Source organism: Schistocerca americana, chromosome 8 (genome assembly GCF_021461395.2).
Source record: "Schistocerca americana isolate TAMUIC-IGC-003095 chromosome 8, iqSchAmer2.1, whole genome shotgun sequence".
Taxonomy (NCBI): domain Eukaryota; kingdom Metazoa; phylum Arthropoda; class Insecta; order Orthoptera; family Acrididae; genus Schistocerca; species Schistocerca americana.
This window is the reverse complement of record NC_060126.1, coordinates 43365110-43392320: the sequence shown is the minus strand read 5'-3', so window position 1 is coordinate 43392320 and position 27211 is coordinate 43365110. Positions and strand designations below refer to the sequence as shown.

Below are 27211 nucleotides of genomic sequence, written 5' to 3'. Positions count from 1 at the left end.
AAACACCATTCCGTTTTACGATTTCGCTTGACAGCGCCTGGGTCTCCAACGAGGAACCACGTGGACAGCTCTGATGACCAAATGATCCACTGGATTACGACTACTCGATTTTCATTTGTCTAGTTGACACTTTTCTTCTGGCCACCATCTCTTGTGATTTGTACTAAATAAGTCATCTTTCCCATACATACGCCGAAAACGGCTTCCATGTTATTGCAAAAGCTATGATGACTAAATCATTGCATTGATACCGTCAGATTTAGTTGATATTTCAGTGGAAATGAAAGGAATGTGTTAGCAGGTTCTTATATGACTCGTATTATTGCAGTACGTCTTTCCAGTGTTGAAGTGCTTGAAAATGTAGTACTAACGCTGTTCTAGCGAATGCGGCAATTCTTTGCAATTGCTAAATACGTATAGGAACTACGTATACATCCTAACTCCTTCTCCACCACCTTATCCCCTTCTCCCTATCCATCCATACCTCCTCTTCTCCCTTCATCTCCTCTTGTCCCTCTCTCTGTCCATAACCTCCTCCCCTTCTCTCAGTCCACCTGCTCCTCCGATCCTCTCTTCAGCTCCTCTTTTGCCCTCTCTCTGTCCATCACCTCCGCCCCCTTCTGTCTCTACATCCCTACAGCCACCTCTCTCTTCATCTCCTTCCGTCCCTCTGTGCATCACCTTCTATCAGTCGATCACCTCTTCCTCTTCTTCCTTCATCTGCACCTCTGCCCTCTTTCTGTCCATCACCTCTTTTCTGTTCTCTCAGTCCATCACCTCCACCTATTCTCTCTTTATCTTCTCCTCTCTCTCTGTCAATCGATCCTTCCCCTTCTCTCTGTCCATTCCCTCCTCCTCTCTCCATATCCTCCTGTCACTTCATTCTCTCTCCTTCACTTCCTCCCCTTCTCTCTGTGCATCCATTATTTCTCTCTTCATTTCCTCTTCTTCCCTCTCTGTATCAATCCCCTCCTCCTTTTCTCTATTGATCTCCTCTTCTTTCCCCTCTCTGTCCATCACTTCCTGCCCTTCTCTCTGACCATCCCTCCACCTCTTCACTCTTCTCTCTCTATCACCTCCATCCTCTCTCTATCTATCTCTCCTCCTCTTCTTTCATCTCCTCTGCCCTCTCCATCGCCTTCTCCCCTTCTCTCTGTCCATGCCCTCCTTATATTCTCTTCTCTCTTCTCCTTGTCCACCTCCTCCTCCCCTTCTCTCTGTCCATCCCCTCCTCCTCTTCTCCCCTCACTCTGCTCTCTCTGTCCATCACCTCCTCTACTTCTCCCTGTCCAACTTCATTTCTTCTTCTTCTCCCTCTCTGTTCTACTCACCTTCTCTCTGTGCATCCAGTCATTCTCTTCTCTATTCGTCCCCTCTCCTCTCTGTCCATCACTTCCCCCTTCTCTCTATGCATCTTCTCTTCCCCTTTCTGACCTTGATCCCCATTTATTGTTATTGAAACCCTGACTGAGAATAAAAGTCGCTTAAAATGAATAGGTAAATTAGTTGGGATCATTGGTACATGGGGTATGAGGGAGACCTCTCAAGCTGCTGGAACTGTGAGGATAGTAGCTTCAATGACAGTATTTCGCATAGTTTTAATTTTTTAATGGATAGGACTGCAAAGTTTCAGACGATTCAGACTCTGTTGCAGTATTCTAATCATAAAAACCACTGCGAGCAAGACAACAAAGCAACACATTATTGTATACACAATTTTTGTTTATATTATATATAAGGAGAGAGAACACATATGGCAACATCAATCTTTTCTGCTACCTGCTATAGCAGTGAATACTGACTGCGAGAAAAAAAACCAAACTGTGTGTTTTCACAGCACAACATTATTTTTTCTTGCAGACAATTTTAACAAAAATATGTAGATTTTGTAATAAGAAATATATATTCTATGTCCTTCTGAAATCTTATTCGAGTATCGCCTGCATATCTGAAGAAAATCGGTCCATTTATAAATGTGCTCAGATAACACACAGCACAATTATGGAGATCTCAGAGTAACGGTAAATTAAAAAATGACAATTGAAACATTTTTGTTACGTTATAACAGTCAGTTAGAATCTAATACTTATTGCAGGAAAATGATAAACAAAGATCTGTAGTGCAGTAATACTATCGTTGAACCATTTTTATGAGTCCAGCATTTATATCATCATCCGTGGATGCTGACTCAGTTTTCCAGATGGGAATAAGAGACGAATATGTAACACACACGTGGAATTCTTCCGGGTTATATGGCCATGGTCCATGGAATACTTCTATTCCTAACGTTTCGTCCAATACTACGTTAGGAATAGAAGTATTCCATGGACCACGGCCATATGACACGGAAGAATTATCAACAACAGTACCATCCGGTCGTGAAAGCCTTCATTGTATGACACACGTGGAAGCTTGATCATGGTCCTAAATTCAACTGCAGTTGTGTGCCCGGTGTGCAATGGTAAGTGATGAGGGCCAAATGAACAGTAACAAGTAAATTGCTGAAACACTTCTCGAGATTTTTGTTAACAACGTTTTACCATTGTATACATACATTAAAAATTTGTAGCCTATGTCCAGCAGAAAGTTTATTAGAGCGTCGTGTAAAAGCTTGAAATAAATCGGTCAAGAACTTCTCAGTATTTTTGGTAACATCATTAAACAACGTCTTGTGTTTACGTAGTAGTGTAGATACACACGTTAGTGTTCAGCTCACCTGGAACATGCCCTTCAATTTGCCTGAGGTGAACGCAGGGCTCAGCTTGACCCTGCGGTGGCGCCACTCGTGAGAAGGCAGGAAGAACAGCTGCCGGTTGAGCGGCTCCTCGTCGTCCAGGTAGACCCCGCGGTCGTGGAACGAAGCAAAGTCCTTTATCAGAACTCGTCGAATAAGTTCAGGATCCCTCACGAGGAGCACAGGACGGAGTATCGAGTAGAACCCAATGAATCGTTTGCCTGAAACAATGGAACTGTGTGACTACCCACCAGGTCGGACCACTTTTCTTACTTCTAGTGCTGATATACACGGTGCAGTCACGTTAATGTGGCCAACCGTCAAAAGCCTGTATAACCATCTTTTGCTGTGTCGACCGCTGCGAAATGTGCAGGAAGACAGTCAGCGAGTATATTTGGCAGGTCGCTTGTATACCACATAAAATGTGGTATACTAGAACAGACATGTGATCACATTTTCTCGCAATTTGGGTGCATAGATCCTTAGAAACCAGTACCCACAACAACCATCTCTGGCCGTAATAATGGCCTTGATACGCCTGGGCATTGAGCCAAACAGAGCTTGGATGGCGTGAACAGGTACAGCTGTCCATGCAGCTTCAACACGATACCACAGTTCATCAAGAGTAGTGACTGGCGTATTGTAACGAGCCAGTTGCTCGGCCACCATTGGCCCGACGTTTTCAATTGGTGAGAGATCTGGAGAATGTGCTGGACAGGGCAGCTGTCGAACAGTTCCTGTATCGAGAAAGGCCCGTACAGGACCTGCAACATGCGGTCGTGCATTATCCTGCTGAAATGTAGGGTTTCGGAGGGATCGAATGAAGGGTAGAGCCGCAGGTCGTAACACATCTGAAATGTAACGTCCACTGTTCAAAGCGCCGTCAATGCGAACAAGAGGTGACCGAGACGTGTAACCAATGGCACCCCATACCATCACGCCGGATGATACGCCAGTATGGCGGTGACGAATACACGCTTCAAATGTGCGTCCACCGTGACGTCGCCAAACACGGATGCAACCATCATGATGCTGTAAACAGAACCTGGATTCATCCGAAAAAATGACGTTTTGCCATTCGTGCACCCAGGTTCGTCGTTGAGTACACGATCGCAGGTGCTCCTTTCTGTGATGCAGCGTCAAGTGTAACCGCAGCCGTGGTCTCCGAGCTTATAGTCCATGCTGCTGCAAACGTCGCCGAACTGTCCCTGCAGATGGTTGTTGTCTTTCAAACGTCCCCATCTGTTGACTCAGGGATCGAGACGTGCGGACAAGATGCCTGTCATCTCGACTGCTAGTGATACGAGGCCGTTGGGATCCAACACGGCGTTTCGTATTACCCTCCTGAATCCACCGATTCCATATTCTGCTAACAGTCATTGGATCTCGACCAACGCGAGCACCAATGTCGTGATACGATAAACCGCAATCGCTATAGGCCACAATCCGACATTTATCAAAGTCGGAAACGTGATGGTACGCTTTTCTCACACGAGGCATCACAACAACGTTTCACCAGGTAACGCCGGACAACTGCTCTTTGTGTATGAGAAATAGGTTGGAAACTTTCCTCATGTCAGCACGTTTTAGGTGTCACCACCTGCGCCAACCTTGTGTGAATGCTCTGAAAAGCTAATCATTTGCATATCTACATCTACATCTGTGTGGGCTCTAATCTCTCTGATCTTATTCTCATGGTCTCTTCGCGAGATATACGTAGGAGGGAGCAATATACCGCTTGACTCCTCGGTGAAGGTATGTTCTCGAAACTTCAGCAAAAGCCCGTACCGTGCTACTGAGCGTCTCTGCTGCAGCTCTCACAGCATCTTCTTCCTGTCGGTTAAATTTCGCGTCTGTAGCACGTCATCTTCGTGGTGTAGCAATTTTAATGGCTAGTAGTGTATTTGTTCCGGTCATGTGTTTCAGGACTTTTTTTCTAGTTTTGATCAGCAGTATCTCCTAGATACACATTTTTAATGCACTCTCTACGAGTAAGTTTGTAACTCAATGTATTTTCACGAAGGTCAGTTGTACCATCTCTTGAACCTATATCCAGGTGTTGTTAAACCTTTATATAATGGAAGCCGTTGTATATTCTGAACATAACGTCCGTAAATCAGTTCATAATAGCCTAGTCTACCTGTTCTTTACCTTTTTCTCTCAATACTCTAAAATAAATGAATTTCTTGCTATTTGCCGCATTTTGTAATTACCACCTGTTATCAGCTACTATGTGCTCTGCATACAGATTTAATTGTAGTCATCAGATGTATCACTTGTATTATGATTCTTGCTGTCTACTATGTACACTAAACACTAATAATAATAGTAACAGCAGTGCTCTCAACTAACGCAGCAGTAAGGAAGGCCTTTACCTTTTGCCTTCTCGTACAGGTCACGGAGGACGTCCCCATAGTACTTCTGGCCCAGAAGGCTGCGTCCCAGGTTACCGAACGGGAAAGTCGGCTCCTCATACGGCACGCCCTTCCTCTTCCAGTGCTGGTAGCCACGCTGGAAGCGCAGGTAGAGCGCCAGCACCACAACCGACAGAGCCAAAACCAGCTCCGTCATCCAGCCGTCCAGGAGCACGCCCATCGTAGCTCTGCAAACGAGGAGTCGTGCTCTTTACGACCTGCGTCAACGCAGCTTCACCACTAAATGACCATTTAACTAAGCCACCATAGCCAAACTACTAGCTTAGACAACATCTGCACTGAGTTGCTAGCCACATCATGCCGCGGATGCGCTTTGTTGTGCACCACGATTTTCGTTGTTTTTAGTGGGTGTTCATCAGCAAGCAGTACAGGAAATTAAAGAGTTTTTGAAAAGGAATTAAAATTTAGGAGGCAGAAACAAAAACTTTGAAGTTTGTAGATAATAACGTAATTATTTGAGAGACAGCAAAGGTTGTGGAAGAGCAGTTGAGCGTAACGGACAGCGTCTTGGAAGGAGGATATAAGATGAACATCAACAAAAGCAAAACGAGGATAATGGAATGTAGTCGAATTAAGTCTGGTGATGCTGAGGGAATTAGATTAGGAAATGAGACACTTAGAGTAGTAAAGGAGTTTTGCTATTTGGGGAGAAAAATAAATGATGATGGTCGAAGTAGAGAGGATATAAAACGTATACTGGTAATGGTAGGGAAAGCGTTTCTGAAGAAGAGAAATTTATTAACATCGAGTATAGATTTAAGTGTCAGGAAGTCGTTTCTGAAAGTATTTGTATGGATTGTAGCCATGTATGGAAGGGAAACATGGACAATAAATAGTTTGGACAAGAAGAGAATAGAAGCTTTCGAAATGTGGTGCTACAGAAGAATGCTGAAGATTAGATGGGTAGATCACATAACTAATGAGGAGGTATTGAACAGAATTGGGGAGAAGTGAAATTTGTGGCGCAACTTGACTAGAAGAAGGGATTGGTTGGTACGACATGTTCTGAGGCATCAAGGGATCACCTATTTAGTATTGGAAGTCAGCGTGGAGGGTAAAAATCGCAAAGAGAGAAATGGCTCTGAGCACTATGGGATTTAACTTCTGAAGTCATCAGTCCCCTAGAACTTAGAACTACTTAAACCTAACTAACCTAAGGACATCACAAACATCCATGCCCGAGGCAGGATTCGAACCTGCCACCGTAGCGGTCGCGCTGCTCCAGACTGTAGCGCCTACAACCGCTCGGCCACTTCGGCCGGCGCAGAGGGAGACCAAGAGATGAATACACTAAGCAGATTCATAAGGATGTAGGTTGCAGTAAGTACTGGGAGATGTAGAAGCTTGCACAGGATAGAGTAGCATGGAGAGCTGCATCAAACCAGTCTCTGGACTGAAGACCACAACAACAACAATAACAACAATTCTCTGGGGTGTATCCTCGTACAGAAGTGAAACTTGGTCGATAAACGGTTCAGACAAGAAGAGAATAGAAGCTTTTGAAATGTGGTACTATAGGAGAATCCTGGATATATAGACAGTGTAACTAATGGACTGGAGAGAAAAGAAATTTATCCCACAGCTTGACTGAAAGATTGGATCGATTGATAAGACGCATTCTGACGTATGAAGGGATTGTCAGTGTGATACCAGAGGGTAGTGTAGAACTTGTAAAATCCGTCCACTGCCCCTGGCAGGCCCGGCGGTACCGACTGATCGCCACGTCATCCTGTGCCGATGGCTTTATTGGATGCAGTACGAAGACGCATGGTGTCTGCACACCATTATCCAGGCCGCTGTCAGTTTGCGGGACTTGGAACCGCCGCTACTCGGTAGTTAGTTCCTCCTTCGGCCTCACGAGCCTCAGAGCACCCCATTCCAGTTGCGGCTCACAAGAAATACAAGCCGTGATGCGTATATAGCACGTCACACTGCAGGTCTTGCAAGTGCCAGCAGCCGTCTCTGGCAGGGAGTGAGTAACTATTTCAGATGAGTTTAATAATTCTTGTCTGCCCCTTTAAGTCTGTGCAAGCTCTTCATAGCACACAACAAAGTGAACTCCTTTAATATTATATACTTGTGGTGTGCGTACTGTAAGACCTTCGGTACATGCACCATCAGATTATTTGACTTGTCGCTCTAACGAAGTAGGCGAGTGTCAGCAATATGTCTCGTGGTCTTATCGTGGCGTGTTTATCTTCTGCCGTTAGGTCAGACGATAGAAATGCCACTTGCACGCTTAGAGTAGCAGATTGACGGTGACCAACTTTAAACGGAACTTGATTAATTTTCACACACATTTATTAAAATAATAATAAGCATAAAATTACTTAACTTGATTCTGGATGCTATTTACAATTGGCAATCTGAAGTTCCTTTGGTCTTGGTACGTAAATCTTATTCTCACATATCTCTGATACTTGACAAAGTGTTTATACATTTCTCTTCATGGCTATGTACAGGAATATGATAATCTTATTAGGCACAGACTGAAACTTGACTATGGACTGGTACAGGCAAATGCAGACTAATGCAGACTGATGCAGACTGATACAGACTGGTGCAGACAAATGCAGACTAATGCAGACTGACTAATCAGAGGTCTGTACACTCGTTCTAATACCTCGCGCGTTCAGATATCACTGCGCGAGTGTGATCCGCGAGGAGAAAAGGTTCTACGTTAGCAGCAATGTCATTGGCTGCGTTACGTATTAATACACGGATCGGCGGAAGCAGAATTTGGTCTGTCTCTTAAGCAGCGCCATCTCGTAGTGCGGAGATGGACGAGCACTGCGCCTATGCTGTTGTGCTTAGCGGGGCGCGCTCTAGTGGGAAAGTTGTGTATGCGCTGACTACGCAGAACTATGTACACAACAATACTGATATCCCGTGTGCTCTGCACCGAGCCGAGTGTTCGCAACAGGCCTGCTAGTGTGACGTCACAAGTTCGTTGCAGGGCCCGTAGTTCTCGTTCTCCCCGGTTCCAGGCCTCTCCTCCCACCAAGGGAAAATGCCTGGCAGCACCGGGAATCCCAGATGGATCCCCCGCATGTCAGTCAACTGCTGTGACCACTCAGGTGTGGAGACGGGTGCAGAGAAGTGCAGGGTTAAAAACTGTAGAAGAACACAGTTAGCAGGTTCAACTGGGTGGAGGTTGCAGAAGTTATTTGCATGTGAAAAGATTTATACAGGATATGCTAGCACGGGGAACTGCATCACACCAGTCATTGAACTCAAGACCACAATAATACACATGTCGACCTTCTGAAAGATGGAAGGGATAAACACAACGGCTATACAACTGACCTGTAGATAATATTACAGGAAGGGAAAAGGGAGATAATGAATATGTGATGTGAAATACGATGCTACGAGAAGAATTTGGCAGAGCACTGAAATACCTTACTCAAAGAGACCTCTGGGATAGACAACTTTCCCTCATAATATTGAGATCATTGCAAGGGCGTTAACTATTGCTACTGTTGTGTAAGATTCATGAGACAGGCGAAACACACCCAGAGCCCAATAAGAACGTAATAATTTGAGTACCAAAAAGGCAAGTGCTCGCACATTTGCAAAATACTGCCACGAATTATTTACGGCAAAATGGAAAAACTGGTAGAGGCATTCCATAGGGAAGATGAGTCTGGTTTCAGGAGAAATATAGGAACGCACCAGATAATACTGACCCTTACCTCAGAAAGTAAGTTAAAGAAGGGAAAAATTCCATATTAGTTGTAGGTTTAGAGAGAGCTTTTGACATTGCTGACTAGACTACATCCTTTGAAATTCTGAATGCATCAGGGGTAAAATACAGGGTGCGAGAAGTCATCTACCACTTGGACAGAAAGCAGACTATAGTTATAAGAGCCGAAGAGCATGAAAGGGAGCTGTGGCAGTGACACGGGGTGAGACAGTGACGTAGACAGTTCGCGATGTTATCCATTCCCTACAATGTGCAAGCTGTAAAGGAGCCCATGGAGAAATTTGAAAAGGGTATTAGAGTTCACGGGGAAGAAATAAAAACTTCGCGGTTTGCCGATGACATTGTAATTCCGTCATGGACGCAAAGGCGTTTGCAAGAACAGTTGAAAGGAATGCATAGTGTCTCGAAAAGGGATCATGAGGTGAACATCACCAAGGTGAAACAACGACCATGAAATATAATCGAATTTAAGAACGCGATGCCGAGGTATTTTGGCGAGGAAATGAGACACTAAAAGTCGTTGATCAGTTTTACTACTTGTGCAGCAAAATAACTGATGACGGCAGAAGAGGAGAGGATATTAAATGCAGATTTTTAGACAAGAAGAGAATAGTCAATAATATTCTGTTCAAATTTGACGTCATTTTGAGCAGTGGTTCTCTATCTACAGCGTTTTGAAACTGGAATATTTATTACAGAAACCCTGTATTTACTTTCATGATCCCTTCGCAGATGATTGTGGTCAAATTTTTATCTTTTTCATGTACAAAATATAAATACTTTTGCATTCTAAACTGATGTTGGATGAAATTTTACATCGTCGTTTCTTTCATGGTGGCATAATGATTTAGGTGACTAGCTGGGGTACTCGGCTTCGCTCAGGGAGTTGATATAACACTGTGTGAGAGTTGGAATAAAACGATATACAGGATGATTCAAAAAGAATACCACAACTTTAAAAATGTGTATTTAATGAAAGAAACATAATATAACCTTCTGTTATACATCATTACAAAGAGTATTTAAAAAGGTTTTTTTTCACTCAAAAACAAGTTCAGAGATGTTCAATATGGCCCCCTCCAGACACTCGAGCAATATCAACCCGATACTCCAACTCGTTCCACACTCTCTGTAGCATATCAGGCGTAACAGTTTGGATAGCTGCTGTTATTTCTCGTTTCAAATCATCAATGGTGGCTGGGAGAAGTGGCCGAAACACCATATCCTTAACATACCCCCATAAGAAAAAATCGCAGGGGGTAAGATCAGGGCTTCTTGGAGGCCAGTGATGAAGTGCTCTGTCACGGGCTGCCTGCCTTGAACCAATTTCAGACGATAAGGTTTCATAACTAACCTTTTTCGTAGGACTCTCCATACAGTTGATTGTGGAATTTGCAGCTCTCTGCTAGCTCTGCAAGTCGATTTTCCTGGGCTGCGAACAAATGCTTGCTGGATGCGTGCTACATTTTCATCACTCGTTCTCGGCCATCCAGAACTTTTCCCTTTGCACAAACACCCATTCTCTGTAAACTGTTTATACCAACGTTTAATTTTGTGGCGGTGTTCGTAGCGACAAGCAATTCGCTGTAGAAACGGCTTACGAAGTCACCGCCACACTTTTAATAGCGGGCCGACCGGTCCGCTGGAACAGTGAACAGAAAGATGAAAACCCAAACACTCTGGTTAAATAAAAGTCGGTACTTATCTTTATTAACGAAGATACAGAAACAGTAGTGAACTCCGTGTCTACAGAAATCTGTCTAGTTCGAGTCGGAGCGGCTAGGTCAGCGTCGGCTGACGACAAACAACAACTCTGCTGCGATGAACACACAACTGACTAGCAAGTACACAATTCGGTGGCGAGTATACAACTGAGCGGCGAATACAGAACTGTCCTAGCGCTCGCGACTCCAGCGCTTAAGAAGCCAGAAGCCAGCGGTGGCGCGCGCAGACTTGCGGCGATTTCCTGTCTCGCTGGCGCTGCTTATGCGGACGGCGTCCGGACTTTGATGCTGCCAACCTTTTGGCAGCGGGCTCGGGTGGCATTACTGGCTAGGATATAACATTTAATACACCACCTATCAGGGGGTTTAAAACCACACTTCGTTCGAAATGCACGCTGAACAACTGTCGTCAATTCACGTCTGCCGTACTCAATAACACAAAAAGCTTTCTGTTGAGCGGTCGCCATCTTAGCATCAACTGACGCTGACGCCTAGTCAACAGCGCCTCAAGCGAACAAATGTACAACTAAATGAAACTTTATAGCTCCCTTAATTCGCCGACAGATAGTGCTTAGCTCTGCCTTTTGTCGTTGCAGAGTTTTAAATTCCTAAAGTTGTGGTATTCTTTTTGAATCACCCTGTACCTTAAAGTACAAGAGGTAAAAAAATTCTTGAAAACAATTACAATACTTGTTCAACTTCAAGAGCTAAAAAAAAATTATTGGAAATGTATTCTAACTATTTACAATACTTACTTATAAACAACATTTTTCATTTAGTTATCCGGGTATAAATGAACAAATCTTTAGAATTTTCTTCTCGAGAGAAAATTACGTATGGTTGACCGTGAGAGAAGCAGGAGTCTTTGAGGATGATGCCGCAACATTTTAACGTTTGTCCTTGCCCTTTGTTTATTGTAAAACTATAGTCTAATTTGATTTTATATTGCTGTCTTTTAAACTGGAATAGTAGTTCAGTAGAGATCAGTGGTATTCTGGGGGTAAATCGTGTGTATTCTTCGTACTTTTCAGTCCTAAGTTCGGTTTCGAGGATGTTATTAAATAGTTGTTTGACGATCATCCTTGTTCCATTACGCAGTTTTTGTAAGTTGGTATTTCTGAATAGTATGGTCTGATACTTGCAAATAGTTTAGAAATTCTGTAGGGGAGTTCATATATCGTTCAATGTTTACCATCGTGTCGATCGATTTGTATATTCTCTCTTCACCGGGAATTTTCTTTTGAATATTAAAGTTGATGTCATCGAGAATATTGTTTTTAGTTGGAAAAATTGCCCTTTCAAATAGCCAGTCCGGATCTATATAGTTGTGAACAATGTGTAGAAATCACTGTTGAGTTTAATGTGACCGTTCGTCTGGTCGTAGGGTATGTGCCTTCATCTGTTTGTAAAAGTTACTGATCTACATGTGCTGTTGTTTCCCCTACTGTTTTAGAAGTTCACACCGTCCAGATTCTCTTAAAATTTTACATACCGGGAATTGTTCTTCGGCTATATTCAACAGTAGTTGTAGGGCGAAATGGGCAGTTCGTCCTCCTCCTACAAGAGTGGCTGCAATGCCGAATGCTCCTAGTGCAAGTGCGATGTGTTGATTAGCACGTATTTCCGCCACCACTAGATTTATTAGAAACGTTTTCCCTGTGCCGCGAGCCGGCCGCTGTGGCAGAGCGGTCCTAGGCGCTTCAGTCCGGAACTGCGCTGCTACTACGGTCGCAGGTTCGAATCCTGCCTCGGTCGTGGATGTGTGTGATGTCCTTAGGTTGGTTAGGTTTAAGTAGTTCTAAGTCTAGGGGACTGATAACCTCGGATGTTAAGTCCCATAGTGTTTAGAGCCATTTGAACCTGTGCCGACCGATGCGTCCAGGTAAATAATTCCACCATTGTTGCTGTCGATCTGCTCAATGATAAAGTTCTAAATTTTCTTTTGATTTTTCATTGAGGAATGTTTTATTGTAAGCAATGTATTGAAGTATATCGTTGATGTAGCAGCTTTTTTCCTTTGTAGTTTCGAAGTTTGGCACATTGACAGCATCTCTTCGTGTTGTTTGCATCCCTCGTTGTACTAAGGCCTGCTTGTTTACTGCTAAACATTTATCTTCTAGGCGAATGAATGTTTCATTGAAGATGACATCGTTGAATTCGATGATCAGCTCAAAATGAGCCTGTCTGACGTGGTACAGTGTGTCATCACTCATACTCTCCTTGAAGGAGTCCAGTAGCTGTTTTGGATTCGGTGGGTTACATGTTGTTAGAATTATGGCGAGTAAGTCTCTCATTTCTTCAGCAGGGGCTGTGAGTGAGACTTCTTGCAGTGTTAGTTCCAAGTAATTGTCGCTTTACATTGGCCCTAAGCATTGACATGCTTCTCTGCTGGTAACCGTCAACATTCTTGAGATCTGTGAAACTTGTTGGTCCCTGTTTTTCTCGTAGCAACATCCGGAGCTAGAAACATCCGGCGTTGTTCGGATGTACCGTGTATACTCGGACTGGTGCGCCTGTTTTCATGATTCCTGCATGATGTTTTACTGGAATTTCTTTTTTTTTCCGTCGTGTACAGATTTTTCTTGTTGGGTTCCACGTATAATAGGTAGGGACGTCAACATATAGTAACGTTCTCGTTAATGGATCCGTTTGATACAGTTGCTAAAAAGCTGTTAATGTTGTGTTCTAAGGTAGCTCGCTTGCAATTTTTCTGCCGGTCTCCTTTGTGAAGTAAACTCTCTCTCCATTCTCCAAATGTACAGCTAGGTGTTGCACAGTTGGTTCACGTTCGTGTATGGGAAATCCGAAAATCCGTCGGGCTGCTTCGTTAGTTGCTGTATCTTCCCATTTGGTACATGATGATTTCCTCGTTTCTGTTTTGTTGTTCGCTGCATTTGGATGTTTGAAATACTGCCGTGTCACAGGCTTCGTTCACGTACTTACAGACATACTTCATGGATTTCACTAAATTACAGTATTCTACGTTTATGTGTGTTTGAAAAATTTTGGAAAGTGGTGTGTTATGTGCCACTACCCATTGATTATGTTTCCAGTTTGTCACTGTCTTGTATTCGTGCTTTTGCTGTGAAGCTACCGTTTTTGGGTGATCGTCTTCTGCCATCAACTCCGGTGTGTGTGTCGCCCAAGTAAGGTTTCAGTTTTTTTCCTTTATTTTTGGTACATTTTCCATCACTCACATGTGGCGAATTGGGGTTCAATGGCCGCCATAGCCTGTGAATCCCTCGTACATAATGCGTTAGATGAGTATGTGCCAAGCAAGGTCGTAAGAGATAGAAAAGAGCCACCGTGGTATAACAACCGAGTTCGAAAACTGCTACGGAAGCAAAGGGAACTTCACAGCAAACATAAACATAGTCAAAGCCTTGCAGACAAACAGAAATTACACGAAGCGAAATGTAGTGTTAGGAGGGCTATGCGAGAGGCGTTCAATGAATTCGAAAGTAAAGTTCTGTGTACTGACTTGGCAGAAAATCCTAAGAAATTTTGGTCTTATGTCAAAGCGGTAGGTGGATCAAAACAAAATGTCCAGACACTCTGTGACCAAAATGGTACTGAAACAGAGGATGACAGACTAAAGGCCGAAATACTAAAATTCTTTTTCCAAAGTTGTTTCACAGAGGAAGACTGCACTGTAGTTCCTTCTCTGGATTGTCGCACAGATGACGAAATGGTAGATATCGAAATAGATGACAGAGGGATAGGAAAACAATTAAAATCGCTCAAAAGAGGAAAGGCCGCTGGACCTGGTGGGATACCAGTTCGATTTTACACAGAGCACGCGAAGGAACTTGCCCCCCTTCTTGCAGCGGTGTACCGTAGGTCTCTAGAAGAGTGTAGCGTTCCAAAAGATTGGAAAAGGGGCACAGGTCATTCCCGTTTTCAAGAAGGGACGTCGAACAGATGTGCAGAACTACAGACCTATATCTCCGACGTCGATCAGTTGCAGTATTTTGGAACACGTATTAAGCTCGAGTATAATGACTTTTCCGGAGACTAGAAATCTACTCTGTAGGAATCAGCATGGGTGAAACCCAGCTCGCGCTATTCGTCCATGAGACTCAGAGGGCCATAGACACGGGTTCCTAGGTAGATGCCGTGTTTCTTGACTTCCGCAAGGCGTTTGATACAGTTCCCACAGTCGTTTAATGAACAAAGTAAGAGCATGTGGACTATCAGACCAATTGTGTGATTGGATTGAAGAGTTCCTAGATAACAGAACGCAGCATGTCATTCTCAATGGAGTGAAGTCTTCCGAAGTAAGAGTAATTTCAGGTGTGCCGCAGGGGAGTGTCGTAGGACCGTTGCTATTCACAGTATATATAAATGACCTTGTTGATAACATCGGAAGTTCACTGAGGCTTTTTACGAATGATGCCGTAGTACATCGAGAGGTTGTAACAATGGAAAATTGTACTGAAATGCAGGGAATGGCAATTGAATCTCAATGTAGACAAGTGTAATGTGCTGCGAATACATAGAAAGAAACATCCTTTTTCATTTAGCTACAATATAGCAGGTGAGCAACTGGAAGCAGTTAATTCCATAAATTATCTGGGACTAGGCATTAGGAGTGATTTAAAATGGAATGACCATATAAAATTAATCGTCGGTAAAGCAGATGCCAGACTGAGATTCATTGGAAGAATCCTATGGAAATGCAGTCCGAAAACAAAGGAAGTAGGTTACAGTATAATTGTTTGCCCACTGCTTCAATACTGCTCACCGATGTGTGGTCCTTACCAGATAGGGTTGATAGAAGAGATAGAGAAGATCCAATGGAGAGCAGCGCGCTTCGTTACAGGATCATTTAGTAGTCGCGAAAGCGTTACGGAGATTAACTACAGTGGAAGACTGTGCAGGAGAGACGCTCAGTAGCTCGGTACCGGCTTTTGTTGAAGTTTCGAGAACATACCTTCGCAGAGGAGTCAAGCAGTATATTGCTCCCACTTACGTATATCTCGCGAAGAGACCATGAGGATAAAAATCAGAGAGATTAGAACCCACAGCAGAGAGGCATACCGACAATATTTCTTTCCACGAACAATACGAGACTGGAATAGAGGGGAGAACCGATAGCGGCACTCAAGGTACCCTCCGCCACACACCGTCAGGTGGCTTGCCGAGTATGGATGTAGATGTAGATGTAGATGTAGATGCAGAATTATGTTTTTCACTTCTATGTCGTACAGTTCCGGATCTTCTTGTGGATTTCGGAATTCAGCTTGGATGATCTTGTCGATATCCGTGGTATGAATTCTGTAGTGTAGTAATATGATATTGTGTGAGTGAGGCAGCCCTTGTTTTTGCCATTCGATTGTGTACGTCCCGCATTTAACGCTTCCGAAGATGTATTTTGTGATGACTACAATAACGCTCTTTCATTTGTCGGAAACTCGAGCTATCATGTCGTGTCGATGGATGAGGGCTTATCTCCATCTTAGTTCTTTGATTTCTGGCCGCGACGAGTTGCATGTGAATGTTATGAAAAGGACAGGTAGTCCATATTTTCTTGTGTAGGTCAAGCATCTTGAGTGCATTCGTGCATGTGGCTCGGACTTCCTATGTATGATGAGGGTAAGCTTACCATTCTTCAAATGTCGACAATGTTTCCGCCATTTATGATTGCGTCTCGAGGGTGGATTATTCTTCCATGCGTAGTTTCTTCTGATTCAGTTTTATGTAAAGCATCCGTTCCGCTTCTGTTTTTGAACCCATATCTACCAGAAACTGTTGGAATAAACGGTGGGTGTTGAGAACGTGATTTTATGTTTCATTGTCTATGATCATTAAGCGGTAAGCATGGAACTCCTTGGAAGTGATGTTTTTGTTTGTTTCTACACCTGTTTCAGGTTCAATTTGTTTCACATTAAAACAGTATCCTTCCTCTCAGTGCAGAAATATTAATGGATATTTGAATGAGTCGTATGAACGGCGTGTGTCTGCAATAAGTTGTAGTTCTTCTCTTCTTCGTTGTACAGTTATATCACGTCTTGTGTTTTCATTGTCCACAGCTACGATGGCGACTTAGTCTATCTGAGGTACATTAAATCGACGGACGTTCGCGTTCTTCAGTTGGTCTTTTGTCGACTTGAATTATAACTTTATAATCATCAGAAATCATTCGGTCTAGAGCTCTTTTAAATGTGTAAATCAGTTGATCGTATTTTTGTAAGATCCTCTGCATATCTTGGAATGCTTGTGTCTCAGTTCGCTGATATCTGTGCGTCACTGAACAATATCTGTTTCTTCATTTCCGATGAAACATACTTGCGGAAATTTATGGTTTTCGTTGGGTAATGGTAGTAATCATCCCATGTTGTGATAGATTTATCCTTGGATGCAAGAAATATCTCTGTTAATGTTGATCGAAATGACACTGGAAGAAGTCATTTGGAAGCAGGCGTTGTACGCTTTTATATTTTGAAGAAAGTGTTTTGATTCTGGAGTTTCCCCGGCCATGTAACAAAAATTCCAGTGGTGGTAATCGAATTTTTCTATTCATGCAACAGAACCCTGTTGTTTCTCTAATGAATTTTTTCGTGTTGCAAAATTGGCAGATGTTATCCATTTTCCCGATTACGACGTGTTTGCGTTTGTCGTATTCTCTCGCCGGATCGTTCATTTGTTAGGTTGCACTGTTTACTTGTCCTCGACGGCGCTTCTCGTAGGTTGATATTTTCATGGGTGGCTTGAGTTCGCAATCTTTTATAATTAGATTGTGTCGCAATTCTTGATTCTTCAATCCTTTCATTTCGTTGTTCTTCGGTTTCTCTGCTTCTCTATGGCGCTCATTCTCCTTCGTTGGGAACTTAAACAAACTTCGCGCTCTTCGTCTGTTTCGTTTTTCCGCTGTTCTTTTTGTTTTCACTGTTTTGCTTCACAACTGGTAAGATACAATCCTGTTTTACGTTTAGGCATTGTCTAAAATATAAATCAAAGTAACTTTATACTAACAAATCCACTAAGTACACTTTAAACATGTTTTGAACTTTATTTTCGATTTATATTCAGTCACTGCATCACTTTGACTGCTCACACTTCGCTGTTTGCTTTTATTCACTCATTGCACTACTTTTTCGGTTCCTCCATTCGTCACTGATAAGAAACTGACGTTCGGACCTACGACGGGTCATGCTTTATATAACACCACCAATGGGCAACCACACCAGTGGAGAATTCCAGAACATACGAAAAAGACTTCGAATGGTCCGCAATGTTTCAGAACGTTCTACAAGACTTGAAAGTGTTCTGAAATGTTTCACAATGGTATGGGATGTTCCGGGATGTTCTCGAACATTTTGGAATCTTCCCGAACGTTCCAGACTGTTCCCGGACATTCCAGAACATACCGGATCATTGTGGAACATTCCGGAACATTCTGGAATGTTGTGGAATGCTACCACATACTCTGCAATGCTCCGGAATGTTCTCAAATACTCTAGAATGTTCTGGAATGTTGCAGAAATTTCTAGAGGGCGAAACTTCCCGGCCATTATATCTTCAAAAGCACGCACTTCGGGTAAAAATAGGAACCTTCTTCATGGATGGGGGATAGAGGGTTACCACACTATATAAATCCCTTGGTCGTACCGGGACTCGTTTCTGAGTTTCAGTGGCACAAGCATTGTGCACTTACTTTTATAAAATAGATTGATTTATTTCTGAGAATTGTATATTGTTGTCTGAATATTGCTGTACTTTGTTTCCAAGCTCCATTCAAACTTCAAACACCTGTAATCGCTAGCAATTACTCGTTTTATTTCCTATAGTTTATAATTTGTTACAATTGGAGACATGAGCGATGAAACAGTGAATGAAAGTTTTTGGGTGTGTCAGTATGACGCAGTATCACATCTGTTTGATAACGCGAATCGTACCCGTTGTTTCCTTGAGTTCGCCTAACAAACAGAGGATGCTCGAAGATGACTGTCAAATATTATGTGCACTGAGAGCGAAATGTAGGAAGAGATCTGTAAAAGACTGACAGATCCGCACAATTATGTTTCACAAACAAAACTAACGTTTTTCCTCAGTCGTGGATAGATGTTGCATAACCTCGCAGAACTGTAATATTTAACGAACGGCATGCACAAGTCAGGCTGTAGAAATTAGCATTGGTAAATGACTAGAATAACTACAGTGCTGAGAAGCTGTTGATAAAGGCGTATCAAGTATGAAAATTATTAGAAAATTAAGTTTGTAGACTCAAGATCACTGTTGCGCCTTACAGAATATTACCTCACATATTGCAAATGAATTACCAGTACTTCCTACATTAAATGAAAGAAGTCAGGCCTATATACACTCCTGGAAATGGAAAAAAGAACGCATTGACACCGGTGTGTCAGACCCACCATACTTGCTCCGGACACTGCGGGAGGGCTGTACAAGCAATGATCACACGCACGGCACAGCGGACACACCAGGAACCGCGGTGTTGGCCGTCGAATGGCGCTAGCTGCGCAGCATTTGTGCAACGCCGCCGTCAGTGTCAGCCAGTTTGCCGTGACATACGGAGCTCCATCGCAGTCTTTAACACTGGTAGCATGCCGCGACAGCGTGGACGTGAACCGTATGTGCAGTTGACGGACTTTGAGCGAGGGCGTATAGTGGGCATGCGGGAGGCCGGGTGGACGTACCGCCGAATTGCTCAACACGTGGGGCGTGAGGTCTCCACAGTACATCGATGTTGTCGCCAGTGGTCGGCGGAAGGTGCACGTGCCCGTCGACCTGGGACCGGACCGCAGCGACGCACGGATGCACGCCAAGACCGTAGGATCCTACGCAGTGCCGTAGGGGACCGCACCGCCACTTCCCAGCAAATTAGGGACACTGTTGCTCCTGGGGTATCGGCGAGGACCATTCGCAACCGTCTCCATGAAGCTGGGCTACGGTCCCGCACACCGTTAGGCCGTCTTCCGCTCACGCCCCAACATCGTGCAGCCCGCCTCCAGTGGTGTCGCTACAGGCGTGAATGGAGGGACGAATGGAGACGTGTCGTCTTCAGCGATGAGAGTCGCTTCTGCCTTGGTGCCAATGATGGTCGTATGCGTGTTTGGCGCCGTGCAGGTGAGCGCCACAATCAGGACTGCATACGACCGAGGCACACAGGGCCAACACCCGGCATCATGGTGTGGGGAGCGATCTCCTACACTGGCCGTACACCACTGGTGATCGTCGAGGGGACACTGAATAGTGCACGGTACATCCAAACCGTCATCGAACCCATCGTTCTACCATTCCTAGACCGGCAAGGGAACGTGCTGTTCCAACAGGACAATGCACGTCCGCATGTATCCCGTGCCACCCAACGTGCTCTAGAAGGTGTACGTCAACTACCCTGGCCAGCAAGATCTCCGGATCTGTCCCCCATTGAGCATGTTTGAGACTGGATGAAGCGTCGTCTCACGCGGTCTGCACGTCCAGCACGAACGCTGGTCCAACTGAGGCGCCAGGTGGAAATGGCATGGCAAGCCGTTCCACAGGACTACATCCAGCATCTCTACGATCGTCTCCATGGGAGAATAGCAGCCTGCATTGCTGCGAAAGGTGGATATACACTGTACTAGTGCCGACATTGTGCATGCTCTGTTGCCTGTGTCTATGTGCCTGTGGTTCTGTCAGTGTGATCATGTGAGGTATCTGACCCCAGGAATGTGTCAATAAAGTTTCCCCTTCCTGGGACAATGAATTCACGGTGTTCTTATTTCAATTTCCAGGAGTGTACATAGTGTCAATGTTTGAAACTAAAAAAATGAAAAATGTGAAATTCTTTAAGCCGCATTATGAAATTTTTACTCAGTGGGCTGGAAATCGTGGGGCACATTTAGTTAGGACATCGAGACATAGCAGCTTTATAGGAAGCATAGGGTGGTAGTCAGAACAGAAGACAGATCAAATTTGCAAATATAATTGAAGGTGTCAGGCAACGTGCAGTCTTTCACCCTTTATGTTCTGTATTTATACAGAAGATACATTTTATTTGTCAAGGTCCGTTTTGATCGCACAAATTTTACATTTCACTATCACCGGTTTCGGCTACTGCCATCTTCAGGTCATAAAATTGTCTGATGAAGGTATCATCGTCAAAATCCACACATGTAGGTACATAGTCAGTACCTACGTGTATAGATTTTGAAGTTGGTACCTTTATCAGAACATTTTATGGTCTGAAGATGGCAGTAGCCGAAACCGGTGATATTGAAATCAAAATTTATGTGAACAAGGTTGACCTTTACAAATAAAGTGCCAGGATATGATCACGGACTCATTTACAGACTTTATGTGTTCAATTGATGAACACAAATATAACCATTGTAAAGATACATCTACTGAGACAATAACTGGGAGAACATAAATGCTTTAAAATGCAGACGATTTATCTGTCTTAGTTGATCTAAGCACAGCTCTCAAAAAGCAACAAAAGCTATGTAGCAAAACACCAATAGCAGCAAACGCAAATACGAGTGCAGAATATAAGACACAAAAATCCACCGATTTGCCCTCCACACATGAAAGAACCCGGCCTGCTGCCAGGACTGAGGGACTGGATCCGATGTTTGGGTCCCGCACGTTACAACAGTGGGGAAACGACGGACCGCATCCCATGGTTCTGGTCCGGCACAGAAATCTGCTACTATGTGGCCGGACTACCGAGTGTGAATCTTTGACACCGCCAGCCACGCGTGATGGCGAAACATCTGGAAAATCATTAACGAGACGAAGGGCAAAGTTCACGAGACATGACCCAAAAGGTAATATGTCGACAATCGGCCACGAAAGCAACAACAATTTACTATATTGATTAATGCTATTCGTGAGTGTGCCTTCTAAATATGACTAAGTTAACTAGAAATCCCCCCCCTGAACCATGGACCTTGCCGTTGGTGCGGAGGCTTGCGTGCCACAGCGATACAGATAGCCGTACCGTAGGTGCAACCACAACGTAGGGGTATATGTTGAGAGGCCAGACAAACGTGTGGTTCCTGAAGAGGGGCAGCAGCCTTTTCAGTCTGGATGAATGACTGACCTGGCCTTGTAACACCAACCAAAACGGCCTTGCTATGCAGGTACTGCGAACGGCTGAAAGCAGGGAGAAACTACAGCCGTAATTTCTCGCGAGGGCATGCAGCTTTACTGTATGCTTAAATGACGATGGCGTCCTCTTGGGTAAAATATTCCGGAGGTAAAATAGTCCCCATTCGGATCTCCGGGCGGGGACTACTCAGGAGGACGTTGTTATCAGGAGAGAGAAAACTGGCGTTCTACGGATCGGAGGGTGGAATGTCAAATCCCTTAATCGGGCAGGTAGGTTAGAAAATTTAAAAATGGAAATGGATAGATTAAAGTTAGATATACTGGGAATTAGTGAAGTCTGAAGTCTGGTGGCAGGAAGAACAAAACTTCTGGTCAGGTGAATACAGGGTTATAAATACAAAATCAAATAGGAGTAATGCAGCAGTAGGTTTAACAATGAATAGGAAAACAGGAATTCGGGTAAGCTACTACAAACAGCATAGTGAACGCATTATTGCGGCCAAGATAGATGCGAAGCCCAAGTCTACCACAGTAGTACAAGTTCGTATGCCAACTAGCTCTGCATAGGACGAGGAGATTGATGAAATGTATGATGAGATAAAAGAAATTATTCAGATAGTGAAGGAGACGAAAATTTAATAGTCATGGGTGACTGGAACTCGATAGTAGGAAAAGGAAGAGAAGGAAACATAATAGGTGAATATGGAATGGGAGTAAGGAATAAAAGAGGAAGCCACCTGGTAGAATTTTGCACTGAGCATAATTTAATCATAGCTAACACTTGGTTCAAGAGCCATAAAACAAGGTTATAAACATGGAACAAGCCTGGAGATACTGGAAGGCCTTAGACAGATTATATAAGACAGAGATTCAGGAACCAGGTTTTAAATTGTAAGACATTTGCAGGGGCGGATGTGACCACAATCTATTGGTTATGAACTGTAGATTAAAACTGAAGAAACTGAAAAAGGTGGGAATTTGAGGAGATGGGACCTAGACAAACTGAAAGAACCAGAGGTTGCAGACAGCTTCAGGGAGAGCATTAGGGAGCGATTGATAAGAATGGGGGAAAGAAATACAGTAGAAGAAGAATGGGTAGCTTTGAGAGATGAAATAGTGAAGGTAGCAGAGGATCAGGTAGGTAAAAAGACGAGGGCTAATAGAAATCCTTGGGTAACAGAAGAGATAGGAGTAAGATAGATACCGCCTACAGGAAAATTAAAGAGACCTTTGGAGAAAAGAGAACCACTTGCATGAATATCAAGAGCTCAGATGGAAACCCAGTTCTAAGCGAAGAAGGGAAAGCAGAAAGGTGGAACGAGTATACAGAGGGTCTATACAAGGGCGATGTTCCTCAGGACAATATTATAGAAATGGAAGAGAATGTAGATGAATTTGAAATAGGAGATATGATACTGCATGAAGACTTCGACAGAGCACTGAAAGACCTAAGTCGAAACAAGACACCGGGAGTAGGCAACATTAGAACTACTGACAGCCTTGGGAGAGCCAGGCCTAACAAAACTCTACCATCTAGTGAGCAAGATGTATGGGGCAGACAAAATACCCTCAGACTTCAAGGAGAATATAATAATTCCAATCCCAAAGAAAGCAGGTGTTGACAGATGTGAAATTTACCGAACTATCAGTTTAATAAGCCACGGCTACAAAATACTAACACGAATTCTTTACAGACGAATGGAAAAACTGGTAGAAGCCGACCTTGGGGAAGATCAGTTTGGATTCCGTAGAAAAGTTGGAACACGTGAGGCAACAATGATCCTACGACTTATCTTAGAAAATAGATTAAGAAAAGGCAGACCTACGTTTATAGCATTTGTAGACTTAGAGAAAGCTTTTGGTAATGTCGACTGGAATAATCTCTTTCAAATTCTGAAGGCGGCAGGGGTAAAATACAGGGAGCGAAAGGCTATTTACAATTTGTACAGAAGCCAGATGGCAGTTATAAGAGTTGAGGGGCATGAAAGGGAAGCAGTGGTTGGGAAGGGAGTGAGACAGGGTTGTAGCCTCTCCCCGATGTTATTCAATCTGTATATTGAGCAAGCAGTAAAGGAAACAAAAGAAAAATTCGGAACAGGAATTACAATCCATGAAGAAGAAATGAAAACTTTGATGTCCGCCGACGACATTGTAATTCTGTCAGAGACAGCAAAGGGCCTGGAAGAGCAGCTGAATGGAATGAACAGTGTCTTGAAAGGAGGATATAAGATGAACATCAACAAAAACAAAACGAGGATAATGGAATGTAGTCGAATTAAGTCGGGTGATGCTGCGGGAATTAGATTAGGAAATGAGACAGTTAAAGTAGTAAATGAGTATTTCTATTTGGGGAAAGAATTAAGTAGAGAGGATATAAATGTAGACTGGCAATGGCAAGGAAAGCGTAGGTGAAGAAGAGAAATTTGTTAACATCGAGTGTAGATTCAAGTGTCAGGAAGTCGCGTCTGAAAGTATTTGTATAGAGTGTAGACATCTATGGAAGTGAAACGTGGACGATAAATAGTTTGGACAAGAAGAGAATAGAAGCTTTCGAAATTTGGTGCTACAGAAGAATGCTGAAGATTAGATGGGTAGATCACATAACTAATGAAGAGTTATTGAATAGAATTGGAGAGAAGAGAAATTTGTGGCACAACTTGACAAGAAGATGGGATCGATTGGTAGGGCATATTCTGAGGCAACAATGGATCACCAATTTAGTATTGGAGGGCAGCAGAGGGTAAATATCGTAGAGGGAGACCAAGAGATGAATTTACTAAACAGATTCAGAAGGATGTAGGCTGCAGTAGGTACTGGGCGATGAAGAAGCTTGCACAGGATAGAATAGCATGGAGAGCTGCATCAAACCAGTCTCTGGACTGAAGACCACAACAACCTAGAAAGGCAGCTGATACTTTGAAAAAACAGCTAATGCTTTCTCATTTTATGTTACAAAGTTGCTGTTTATACCTGATATATCTTAATGTTTGCATGATTACATCGATACTTAAAAAAAGTTTTTCTACTTCTGTAAATATAGAGTCCTGCTTGCAATACACCTTTACATGTCTTACAGCCTGAACTGCTGCTGTTCATGTAGCTAACAGAGTTTTTCAATCCTTGAATGTAGGTAATGAGATATTTTCTTAATTTTCTTTTCAAGGACATCTTCAGCTTTTGTGTTCCTGTCTTCCTCAGTTGTGTGTAATATTACGGTATATTGATAAGATGCCTTGCAGAAAATAAAGGCGGAACGCGTATGGCATTAAAATTCAGTTGCTGTCAGACGGTCCATAAAGTAAAAATTATCAATTTACCGTTATTTCAAGGGTTTCCAAATTTCTTCCATTTGTTAGATGGAAGTTTGTTACACACATTTGCACCAGAATACATAACAGCACTCTGAATACTAGAAAAGGAAGCAAAGCCTACACGAAAATTGTTTTTGTGTCCACCATTGTGCCTATGTGCATCATTGTTCACCTAAAACTGATTGTCATTCTGAGTAACATAAACAATTCAGGAGTAAATATACTGGGAAGTGAGCGTATGAATTCCATAATCCCTAAAATGGCTCTACGAAGCATGCAGTTAATTAGTTCATACAATATTGTTGGTGCTCGCTTCTGCTGGGTAAAAACTTTTTTATTTACCTTGTGGGGAATACACAGAAGATAAATCCAGTAAAGTAAGTCAACACCCTTGCTATTAGGTCAGCACAAGGAGATACATCTCTAAGGGCAAAATATCCTGAAGTGAGCTCCTTGATTACTTTAGCCAAGTGTTGACTTCATTTTAACTTGTAATCGAGTTGGAAGCTAAGGCATTTTCATAAAGTTGTATAACTAATTTGTCTGCCGAATTACCATTAGTGTGCCCTATTGTTACTGGCCTGAGGATGTGTATAACACCCGATTTGAACAAATAATTACTGAATCCACAAACAAATGCTTAATTTCCAGCAACAGACATCTACAAAGAAGCCATGTTATACTACACATTCCTCATATGTATTTACAAAACAGTAAAAGTGAAGTAAGTACAAACGAGTACAACAATTAATTAATATCAAGGTTGCCAAAACCAATAAAACAGTATCAAATGATATACTTTGTATTTTTTCGGTTCCACCTTCAAAAATTATTGAAACTAAGAACGCAATGGATAGTTACACTCTTGAAAGAAACATTTACAGACGGGAGGAAAATGCAGTAGAATAATCAGAAAAAGCAACGTTCATAAAAAAAATACCAGCTTACCTTACAAAATGCATACTGAGAAACGAATGTTCAAGTAGTCAGGGTTTATCAATGAAAGATCAATCGATAGGGTTAACACATTAGATGGTTTACAGAGAACGGCAGCAAAACCCGTAGTAAAACAATTTTCCTTTCTCGGAGGAATCCAAACAGTCGACAGTAGTTGAGATGATGAAGAAGAAATACGTTAGAGTCTCGCAAAAGGAGAACTAAAATACAGATATTAAGTGGGTTAAGGGTCATGTAGGCATGTATGAAAATGAATTTGCAGATCAGCTGGCCAAAGAGACATCTGCGATATAAGAGGAGGTTTTCTGCAGCAAGCGTCACAGAACCTGCGTCAAACATATTGCGAAAAGCAGATCTGGAAGTATGGTAGAATGAGTAGTAACAACCCACAAAGAGAATGATTACAAAAAAATGCTTTCAATAGGTACACCTGATGCTGACTACTAAATTACAAATATGTCCTAACTTCACGGTAATGATAACAGTGTTCCAAAAAATGAAGACTTTTCTGATACACTGAAAAAAACTTATGTTGCTCTGTGTATGCGAATTGGATGTAATTATATTGTGGATCAGCTTCACTGGTGTGTAGCAGCTTGGACAGAAAAAGGGACACAGTATTGAAAAGTGTAATAATGGAGGACGACAACAACATCAGATATGAAGAGTGAAATACCAAAACTGATTTTAGAGGATTTTGATTCCATCGAATTTCGAAATGTAAGAATTTTACTCACCTATTTGCAGAAAAAACACAAAAGTAATTCTAGGGCAGTAACAAACATAGCGTAATCAATGCGATATTCCCCATAACTTTTCTGTATCTAGAACAATGGTCACAATGAAATGCATCAATACATTCAGGATTACGCTTTGCAATAGAACACTGAAATTAAATTAAATAAATCCTTGGGGAACTGAACGTAAGTAAATTGGAAGTTAGTTCACTTACATGCGGCAGAAGACCGAAACGAGTATCGCTGACCTTACACAGTTCAGTCAGAAAGTAAATTATCTTTCGTAACAGTTTTCTGATGCGAGCGAATGGGATTCACATTGCTGTTATCTGGAGGGACTGTTTTATATATGATCACGCACTCTGCAGCGTAATGCTGATGATTGTGCGTGTGGGGGAGGGGGGGGAGGAGGGGGGAGGGGGGATCTGCTGCAAAACAGTGACTGTGCTCGCTAAGACGCGTGTCATTCTCGTCCCATCAGCGAAGGCCACAGTTTATGATAACGAACGCTCCGGGCCTCAAGCAAGAATTACGGCGCTAGAAACAGCT

The 27211-nt window shown here is 42.9% G+C and overlaps 1 protein-coding gene across 1 annotated transcript in view; it reads right to left on the bottom strand.

Annotated features, from left to right (window-relative positions):
• Window positions 1–26992, bottom strand: part of LOC124545290 (cytochrome P450 6k1-like) — a 73326-nt gene extending 46334 nt beyond the window's left edge. The window contains exons 1-3 of the mRNA XM_047124177.1: window positions 26878–26992; window positions 5110–5336; window positions 2717–2955 (exon numbers count right to left, since the gene is read on the bottom strand). Of these exons, the coding sequence (XP_046980133.1) occupies window positions 2717–2955; window positions 5110–5329 (459 nt within the window). The 5' untranslated portion in view covers window positions 5330–5336; window positions 26878–26992. The remainder of the gene's footprint in view (window positions 1–2716; window positions 2956–5109; window positions 5337–26877) is intronic.
• Between the last annotated feature and the right edge of the window lie 219 nt (window positions 26993–27211).